The sequence below is a fragment of the Mesitornis unicolor genome, unplaced genomic scaffold (genome assembly GCF_000695765.1).
Source record: "Mesitornis unicolor isolate BGI_N332 unplaced genomic scaffold, ASM69576v1 scaffold1828, whole genome shotgun sequence".
Lineage (NCBI taxonomy): Eukaryota > Metazoa > Chordata > Aves > Mesitornithiformes > Mesitornithidae > Mesitornis > Mesitornis unicolor.
In genome coordinates this window covers 1-10,292 of record NW_010199596.1, presented here as the reverse complement: position 1 = coordinate 10,292, position 10,292 = coordinate 1, and the positions used below count along the sequence as shown (strand labels likewise).

The 10,292-nt window shown below is 40.0% G+C and overlaps 2 protein-coding genes across 2 annotated transcripts; one reads left to right on the top strand and one right to left on the bottom strand.

The window, feature by feature from the left end:
• Nucleotides 1-1,903: 1,903 nt before the first annotated feature.
• LOC104534005 (olfactory receptor 6B1-like) lies at nucleotides 1,904-2,836 on the bottom strand. The gene has a single exon (XM_010189485.1). It carries the CDS (start codon nucleotides 2,834-2,836, stop codon nucleotides 1,904-1,906), a length of 933 nt encoding a protein of 310 aa, XP_010187787.1.
• A 2,510-nt stretch (nucleotides 2,837-5,346) lies between these two features.
• LOC104544575 (olfactory receptor 1L1-like) lies at nucleotides 5,347-6,348 on the top strand. The gene is given in 4 exon segments (XM_010189484.1): nucleotides 5,347-5,366; nucleotides 5,678-5,828; nucleotides 5,882-6,018; nucleotides 6,207-6,348. Coding segments are annotated over 4 exon segments (450 nt in total).
• Nucleotides 6,349-10,292: the final 3,944 nt, after the last annotated feature.

Genomic DNA, 10,292 nt, shown 5'->3' with positions numbered 1-10,292 from the left:
CCTTCTATGACAAGGTGACCGATTGCACATTTTGGGTCATTGGCCATAAAGTTTAAGAATTCTTAAGTCAGTTGTGCAACTGATTTAAAGTTGCAATACTTTAAGTATAAAAGTATACTTTGTTGCTATACTTAGACTTAGTTGCTATACTTTGTGTAGTATTAATTTTAAGAATTCTTAAGTCAGTTGTGCAACTGATTTAAAGTTGCAATACTTTAAGTATAAAAGTATACTTTATTGCTATACTTAGTTGCTATACTTCGTGCAGTATTAATTCCCAAATGACATTCTGAATCTGTGGATTGTTAATGTTTGCCAGAGTCTCAAAGCAATTTCTGTTGGAGTAAAACTTGGTTTGAGTTAGTTGCCATCTTGTAAAAAATAAATTCTATTTCTAGTTTGTTAGTTGATCTGACTTGGTTTTGTGAGGTTCCACAACATTTTGTCCACTTCATTCTGAATAAGATCAATTGTTATCTTTGGGTAGATGTCTTTGACTGAACTAGTAATTTTAGACCCTTTTGGTAAGTGTTCTACATCAGCCTAGGAAAGGTGTGAAGTCAGATAATACCAATCTAGAACTAAGGACTAGATGCTCAATAAATTCCCATAAGATCTCTTTTTACTCGCTGAAATGTGTGAAAGAAGAAGCCAGTCAAAACAAACTTGAGAAAAGTAGCACGACTGCTGCATTACAGGTAGGAGACATCATTATTACTCTTTTATGTATAGCTCATAGTGACGCTGGAGCCCTAATTCCATACTTGTGCACACTGCACACTGAATCTCACACTGATTCTGGTCCATATGAGTCCTCTCCTAGCACTGATGGGAATGCAATTGCTTCAAGCCCTGTATTTTGCACCTGGAGGTGCCGGTTTGTTATGGTACCAGTAAGAAAGGAACTCAGACTCTGTAAAGTATCACTTGAAATGCCATTTATTGGACCTAATACTATAAAGAAAAACCAGATGATACAGATAATCCAATGCCGTTGCAGATGCTTGGAATTCTGAGTTGTGCAGCGTAAAACAGACCTCTGATCGGGCACAGTATGCTGTGCAGGTCCGTCTGCGGAAATGTTACCTACTTTTGGTCACTCAAGCTATTATTTTTTAAAGGGAACAATTCTATCCAGCATTTCTACTGTCAAACAGAAAGAATGTTCACGCAAGAAGTTCTTGCTGCATTTTTAGGTAAAGACAAAGACACACAAGTAAAGTAATCATAGGTACCAAGTGGGAGCTGATTGCAGGCTGTTCTGTGAAATTCAACTGGCAAAGTTTATCCTGAAGCCAATGTATATGCACAGCACAACAAAGGCCTCAAGACCAAGCTGTACGTGCAGAAAAGTATGTGCCTGGGCCGATTTAATCTCAGGTGAAATGAGGTCATGTGAAAGTGTGAGGTTGCTATACAAAAAGCGCAGATACGGCAAGAATAATATTTTCTGTGTACAGTAACATTTTGGTAGAATAACAAAAGCAGTCTATTTCTTCAACAGAAGTTTTAGCTCTTTAACTGCCTGTAGGGATTTGGCCAACTGATTTTCAATTATATCCAAGATTCCTACGTGGCTTTGAAAATTATAAATCTCACTTTTAGTATTTTCAAAAGGAAATTACTCGTCAGCCAGGCTTTCGTATGACCTATTATATCGCTATTGTAGTACATTAATTTACAGCCAGGTGTAGCTCAGTCATCAAAGTACCCTCATGAGTGAGGAGACATTTCCACATAGAAACAATTATGTGATCTCTTTCTGGTCAGACTCTCAGTGCAATGAGACAGTGATGACTGCACCAGCAATGAGCAAGTTGTAGTGATCTTACTCAACTGTATTTCAAGAAGGAAACTTTGCACTGCTGTCATTGTTCCTCTTTAACCATAGCCTAGGAACTTATCAGTGCGCAGAACAGCTTGTGCTTATCATCTTTCTCAAAATCTCTTTCACCTCCTTATTCCTCAGACAATAGATTAGAGGGTTCAGTGCTGGAGTGAATACAGCATAAAAGACAGACACTGTTTTATTGAGGTTGAATGGCTGGATCCTCCTGGGCCTGGCATACATGAAGAGAGTGGAAGAGAAGAAAATGATGACTACAGTGAAATGGGAGGTACAAGTGGAAAAGGCTTTGTTCCTTCCGTGGGCTGAAGGCATATGCAAGATAGTTGACAAGATACAGCAATAGGAGAAAACAATGATCAAGAGAGGTACCAGCAGTATCACCAAGGCTAATGCAAAGTCCACTGCCTCCGCAAGGGACGTGTCAGTGCAGGAAAGGTTCAGGACTGGAGAGATGTCACAAAAGAAGTGGTTTATGATTTGTGGACCACAAAATGTGAGGCGTGAAATAAAAGACACCTTGACCAAGGAAATGGAAAAGCCTCCCACCCATGCGAGAATTGACAGCTGAAAGCACGAGTTGTGGGTCATGATGGCCGGGTAGCGCAGGGGGTGGCACACAGCCAAGTAGCGGTCATAGGCCATGACAGCCAGGAGGACACATTCAGTGCATATAAGGGAGATAAAGAAATATAACTGGGTCATGCAGCTGGAGAATGAGATGGTCATGCTCTGGGACCAGAACCCACACAAGTATCTAGGCAATGTTACTGTGACATACCAAATTTCCAGGAAGGACAAGTTCCCCAGGAAATAATACATGGGCTTTTGGAGTTGATGGTTGCTTTTCACCACAAAGATGATGATTACATTTTCTGTGATTGTTACCACGTAAGTGACCAGAAGGACCAGGTAAAGTAAGGTCTGGACCTGTAGCCCATAGGAAAATCCCAGAAGAATGAACTCATTGATAGCAGTTTGGTTCTTCATTCCATATTGAGTGTCCACAGCTATCCCTGCAAGTGTCAAAGCAGAAGAAAAAGCAAATGTAAAAGTTACACAAAAGCAAGTTTGTATGAAGAAATAGGGCACTTAGTAAACTATTTCATGTGGAAACTTTTTACAAAGTAGATCCAACATTTTTTACAAGAAAGGAAGAGAGAGACATGTCTTTGTTTCTGATGACTTGTTAGTTTGCTTTCAAGAGCAACACTGGAAAAACAACTCAAAACTTAGCAAAAAAGCTCCAAACAACCCCTGTGATGCACACAGTTTTCCTGTGGGATAGAGTATGGAGGAACACAGAGACTGTGGCTGCTGACATTCACGTTGCTGAAAACAGCACCACAAAATTTCTCACAGTATATAGATAAAAAAGGATAAAAAGCCATAGATGTAATACTAATTGAACATGCACTTCTGAAGATGTTGGACTTCCTTAATTCCTACTAGGAAGTTAGTCATCTCTATGGCTTTCAGTAACAGCAATAAGATTTGTTGGAAGAGACTGCTATAGTGATTGCGACTCTGCAAGCTACAGATTTTAAGAGATTATGTTTAAGCAAGAAATTTTTAGTGGATCTAAATAGTGGCTCCTTGAGTGGGTGATTCATCTAACCTGTATTAAACACCTATCTTTGAAAGAGAAGGATAGTTCTTTCTCATTTTCAATTTGTGCTCTGCTCTGATTTCGACATCTATCTAGTAGATGGTCTAACTTCAATAACTCAAAATAGATACTGCATGTTTCTATTAACTGTTTTGCTCTAGAGTCCTTTTATAATCAACGGATATCTCCTTAGGGCAGTAATTGGGCGTTGGTAGCCCAGAGTATAACATTGTCTTTAGACATATCTCTTTCCAAACCACATTACGTATTTGCAATCTAGAAAAGCTTATTTCTCTTCATGGACATTTTAGTGAGCCTTGACTGACCTTGAAGTTATTGACTGTACTGTAAATGATTCAATATGGAGGGAGGTGAGGTTTGTTCCTACCACTTTTTTTTAAGGGAAAAGAGAGCAAGTAATGAACACATAAGCATACTCTATTCCAATCTACTTACTGTTAGATTTTACAGCTCGTTAATATATGCATATTCATGTATGCATGAGAGGAAGATGTCGGTACAAAAGATGCATTGATATTTTCAGAAGAGTAACATCCACATTAGTTCTTTTCTTTCATCACCTACCTGAACATATTTGGTTTTTTGACTAATTAAGGGATGACACATTTGACTGGAGATCAGGTACAAGCTTTGGCAGTTTCTTTCTCTAAATATGAAAACAGAAGACTTCCAGGCAATGGCAAGCAGGATATTTTTTCATACCTTTTGTCCATCCAAAAGGAAAAAAAATCCTTTCCACAGAAAACGTCCTAGGCAAGTTCCATGATGCAAAGAAAATCCTGAGCAAAAAAGCATTCTCCGCAGAGAATGGCAGCAACTCTCTAAAGCTCAGTGAAGAGTAAAACGGCACAAGAGATCATCAGGCACCTACTCTCTCATTCAGCCCCTACAGTATTCCTTCCAATCTGTCTTTACTACTCATGTCTTACGTGCTTAATGAAAAGCACTCTACGTCTCCAACTTGAAGAGCTGTTTGTCAAAAAAAATAGACACTGATGCAATACACACCCGTGTATATTTTTTGTATTTACAAAGCACATACAGAATATCAAAAGCAAGGCAAGGAATGTTAAGGCAAGAAAAAACTTGCTTCTTTCCCGAGAGAGAAAATTTAATGGAAAGACTTAATGCATTTTGGGGTTATTTTTGACTCGCAAGTATAATCCCTCACTAATATTTCTGGCAGTTTATATGATGAAAATGTATGGGTTGCGATAAACAATAATAATTGCTTTTTGAAACGTTCAGCCCAATAATTTACACCATAATGTGTATGTGATTTCCTGATTTACTAATCTGCTCCTGTAAGAAAGCGTTAAGACTTACCAATTACGGATATCCAGGTATGCATGTGGCCTTTAAACTCTTGTAAAGAGCCGTGGATCAGATACACTTTTTTCACGGAACCTTAAATGAAATGTTGTCCTTTGAAGGTCTCAGGGAAAGCTTCTTGTGTACTAAAAGGTCTGAGCTAATAAAGTCCTCTACCAATTAAAGACATGAAAGGGGAGAGGAAGCTTGTTATCTCTAATTATCTCCAGATGCTAATTTATATGTATAATTGTATGTAGTAGAACGAGTCTGAAATGAGATCAGGGGAATAAAGAACAAAACAGAAACCATACCTGTCGTGGTTTGTACTGAACAACAAGTGTTGGTAGAGACTAGGTAGGAGTGTTATTTGCTGAAATGCTTGGGAATTCTGCAGTTCTATTTTGAATAAAAAGAGACATTCTGAGAATGATACTTCTTTTTAAAGAAAACTTCCTTCAGTTTACACATGTAAATGTTAAAGATGCAGAAATTTGTTCATATTTAGGAAGTCTAAATACAGACATCTATGTAGATGTGTCTACCATAACGACTTGGAATGCAGGATTTACTTTCTAGGTAGGCATGCAATGTCATCCTAAATGTAATTGGATCTATCTCGTCATAAAATTGCCTACAGAGATACTGAGATATCACTGGATATATATTATTAATCACATGTGAGTATATATACCAATGCCATCTATAGCATAGCTTACTTTGAAAGAAGAACGAGACAAATACACAGAGAAGTAACTCTGTATTTGAATTCAGTTTCCGTTGTGAACAGCTGAAGTACCAGGAAAGACCTCTTCAGACATACTGAAGGGCAGATCTTGTTTTTCTCCATGTTTCTCCTGATTTGCACTATTTACTGTCATTTGGAACAGCATTATCATCCTTGTCACAGTTCACTCATCCTTTGATAGACCCATGTACTTTTTTCTCAGGGTCCTCTCCTTCATAGATATTTTTGCTACTTCAGTCAATGTACCCGAGATGTTAGTGAATTTTCTGTCACAGGAGAAGAATATTTCCTATGTAGTCTATGCTGTCCAGCTATACTTCCCGATTTTTTTCTAGCAGCTGCTGAGTGCTATCATCTTGTTGCAACAGCCTGTGACCATTACGTGGCCATTGACAACCCCTTGAGATACACAATTATGATGAACAGAAGAGTTTAGTTTTCCCCAGTCCTGCTGTCTTTCTTCACTGGTAACGTGTCAGTGGTGCAAACTGCTTGGGTGTTCACATTTCCACTTTGTTGCCCTAAAAGGATAAATGATACCTTCTGAAATATCTCACCACTTACTATACTTCTGTGCACTGAAACATCTCTGAGATTCAGGACACAACAACCACAGTGTTGGTAATTTTCACCCTATTTTCTCATCATTGTGTCCTACTTCTTATCTCCAGGATTTTGACCATGCCCTTTGAAAAAGGAAGATACAAAACCTTCTGCACCTGTTTATCCTATCTCTTAGTGGTGACGCTGTACTATGGAAGTGGCAGCCTGATCTACCCAAGACACAACCACAGCTATCCACAAAATGCTTAAAAAGTGCTGGCTTCGGTGTACACAGTCATAACCCCCAAGTTAAATCCCATTATTTGCAGATGGAGAAATAAGGCTGTGAAAACCATTTGAAGAACAATGATGAAGAAGAAACGGAAAAGGTAAATTTCTTACTGAAAACACAGAGAGTGGGATTCATGGAATAAATTCAGATATCAAATGTAGAAATATACAATGTTTCTATAAAGTCTTTGTATTCATTCTGTTCAGCAAAGAAAAAACCTCAGATGTTCCAAGGAAAATATCGTATGACCTGTTTCACGAGTGTTTCTTAGGGTGATATAAATCACATCCTAGAAGTTTCTACTCACCTCTATTTAGTATAAAAAGTCTAGGAGAAGATTTATCTTTATTATTGTCATTCAGCTCCAGACAGAGACATCAAAAAGCAAATGTCTACATGTGAGATAGCTCTCTTAGCTCTTATTATAGTAAATCAAGGGATAATCAGGTATATAGGAAAAAATAATACTGTGTTCAATAATACAGTGATTTGAGTCGTTAAAAACTAGACCTTTAGAATAAGTCATATGATGAGTTAGATAACAATTCAAATATAAAACATGAACTGAGATATAAGAAATTAGTATAGGTCTATCAGTATCCTAAATAAACTTCTGTATCCTCAAAATCACTTTTTAGTGGTATCCTTTCTGCCACTTTTGAAAAATTTTTATTTGTTTTGAACTTTTCTAAGAGAAAAATAAAAGTATAATTTTTTAAGGGTTTTTACATTATTAGTTTTCAGTTGTTATACCAAAGGGAAAGGTAAGAAAATAAAACTACTGGAAAGTGAAGAAAATATGTGAATTCCTTTTCGTGGTCCAGTTTAATTGTCTTTACTTTCTCCCCTATTTTTTCTTTGTTTTGGAAGCAATGTTGTTCTAGCCTTCTTCACATATCCTTCCAAGAAAAGCTATAAACTTGGTGAGAAAGAGTACTTCTGAGAACAATTAGACATGATTTTAAAGGTGATTTTAGTATTTACAGTTAAAGGAAAAAAAATGTTCAAAAGTTTGTCAGTATCACTTAGTCTCCAAACAATTGTAGATCTGTCAACAAACTGGGTCTTTCTGATTTCCTGTATTGCATGAAAGAAACCTTTCTACTGTTTTCTAAAAGTCTCTTTGACCTGTTTGTTCTTCAAAGTGTGTGATATCCAGCTCGACACCTCCATGAAGCTTCGCATGGTGAGGAGGTTTTGCACATCCCTTCTAGAGATGGCAGTTTGAAAATGGTTGACATAATAAGGATGCAGGACAGGACAATCAACAGAAAAGGACTAATAATGAGCTTTGCAGACACAGTGAAAAGCATAGTTCCATTCTTGGATATGTCTGTGTGCGTGTCAACTTCAGCACAAGAGAGAAATCCCAGAAAAAATGGGCAATCTGGAGGCAGGCTGAAGAGCGTTCCCTCAATGCTCTGTGCCACTTCTAATGAAAATGCCAATGATGTAAGAAATGCCAACGGCATCTTGGCCTGTATTAAAAACAGTGTGACCAGCAGGGCCAGGGAGGTGATCATCCCCCTGTACTCGGCACTGGTGAGGCCGCACCTCGAGTCCTGTGTTCAGTTCTGGGCCTCTCACTAGAAGAAGGATTTTGAGATTTTGAAGCGTGTTCAGAGAAGAGCCACGAGGATGGGGAGGGCTCTGGAGAACAAGCCTGATGAGGAGCGGCTGAGGGAACTGGGCTTGTTTAGCCTGGAGAAGAGAAGGCTGAGGGGAGACCTCATCACCACCTCCAACTGCCTCAAGGGAGGTCGTAGAGAGGTGGGTGCTGGTCTTTTCTCCCAGGTGATGGAGGATAGAACAAGGGGAAACGGCACCAAGCTGTGCCAAGGGAGGTTCAGGTTAGAGATAAGGAGGAAGTTCTTTACTGAGAGGGTCGTCAGAAGCTGGAACAGGCTGCCCAGGGAGGTGGTGGAGTCACCATCCCTGGATGTGTTTAAAGAGCGGGTAGATGAGGTACTTAGGGATATGGTTTAGGGGGTAGACAGGAGCGGTTGGACGTGATGATCTCAGAGGGCTTTTCCAACCGAGCAATTCTGTGATTCTGTGACAAATGGATGTCAGAATTGTGCTTCCTAAATTCACGATGGCTCTGTAGTCCTTTTGACAGCATATGGCGACACAGCAGCCATAAGCCATGGCTTCTAGAGAGCATCACCTTCTGACTACCAGGATTAGTGCTGCTTGGCAAGATTGGAAGTAATTTTATGCTTCACAATCAGGTGAATCAACAAATCTGGAATAACACCAGTGATGCAACAACTTTCAAAGATCAATCTTGCCCAGAAGAAATAAATTGATGTGTGCATTTGTGTTTTCTTTAAAAAATTTAAAAAAAATAAATGAGGGCATTCTCCAAAAAATGAATGTCCAGAAAATATAGGAAGAGAGATCTTCAGCTCAACAATATTGGAAAATCCACCAGGATGAATTCACTGTTCATCAAGTGAACTGTAGCAAAAGCCTTCTTCAGAACCATCATCTTTACAGACAGTGAGGGAGTATTAATAAACATGAAAATTTCCTGATGTGCAGATGAACATAAATGCAACATCTCCAGCTATTCATGTACAGTCAATTGTTTGGACTGAAAACCATTGGCATTAGACAAAATTATTTTCAGCCTTCATTTAAAAGGGATTCTTCTGATTCAGTGTTCACCAGAACTATTTCTTTGTAACTCTTATCACTTTATTCCCATGAAATAGTGTGTTTAGTCCTTACAAAATTGCAGATATCCTCAACAGAAAAATGACTCCAAAATTCTGTCCCAGTAAACCAGGGAAATATGACAATATCTAATGACACTGGTATCCAAAATAACTGGAAAGGGCTAGATGCATAACACAAGATCAACAGAATCCCATGCTTCTGAAATGCAGCTTGAGATGAGAAAGAATACCCTAGGTATCTCAAATTCAGTTGATCATTTAAGTTTAAGTATGTGCTTCACTTTCCTAAATTTTGCCTGTTACACTTCATCACTTCTTCTATTGTATGGGTTTCCAGCCATACACTGTACATTGTTTCATAGAATCATAGAATGGTTTGGGTTGGAAGGGACCTTAAAGATCATCCAGTCCAACCCCCCTGCCATGGGCAGGGACACCTCCCATCAGCCCAGGTTGCTCAAAGCCCCATCCAACCTGGCCTTGAACACTGCCGGGGAGGGAGCATCCAGAGCTTCCCTGAGCAACCTGTTCCAGTGTCTCACCATCCTCATAGTGAAGAATCTCCTCCTAATATCTCATCTAAATCTACCCCCTTCCAGTTTAAAACCATTCCCCCTCATTCTATCGCTACCTGCCCTTGTAAAAAGTCCCTCCCCAGCTTTCCTGTAAGGCCCCTTCAGGAACTGGAAGGCTGCAATAATGTCTCCCTAGAGCCTTCTCTTCTCCAGGCTGAACAGCCCCAACACTCTCAGCCAGTCCTTGTAGGGGAGGTGCTTCAGCCCTCTGGTCATCTTTGTGGCCTCCTCTGGACCCGCTCCAACAGCTCCATGTCCTTCTTATGTTGGGGGCCCCAGAACTGGATGCAGTGCCCCAGGTGGGGTCTCACCAGAGCAGAGCAGAGGGGCAGAATCACCTCCCTTGCCCTGCTGGCCACACTTCTCTTGATGCAGCCCAGGATGCAGTTGGCCTTCTGGGCTGTGAGTGCACATTGCTGGCTCATGTTGAGTTTTTCATCGACTGACACCCCCAAGTCCTTCTCCTCAGGACTGCTCTGAGCCATTCTCCACCCAGCCTGTATCTGTGCTTGGGATCACTCCTGCCCAGGTGCAGGACCTTGCACTTGGCCTTGTTGAACTCCATGAGGTTGGCATGGGCCCAGCCCTCAAGCCTGTCCAGGTCCCTTTGGATGCCATCCCTGCCTTCCAGTATATCAGACACACCACCCAGCTTGGTGTCATTCA

Bases quoted from the DNA above. Each gene is read 5' to 3' on its own strand.
- LOC104534005 (XM_010189485.1), bottom strand. From the start codon at position 2,836: ATGAAGAACCAAACTGCTATCAATGAGTTCATTCTTCTGGGATTTTCC.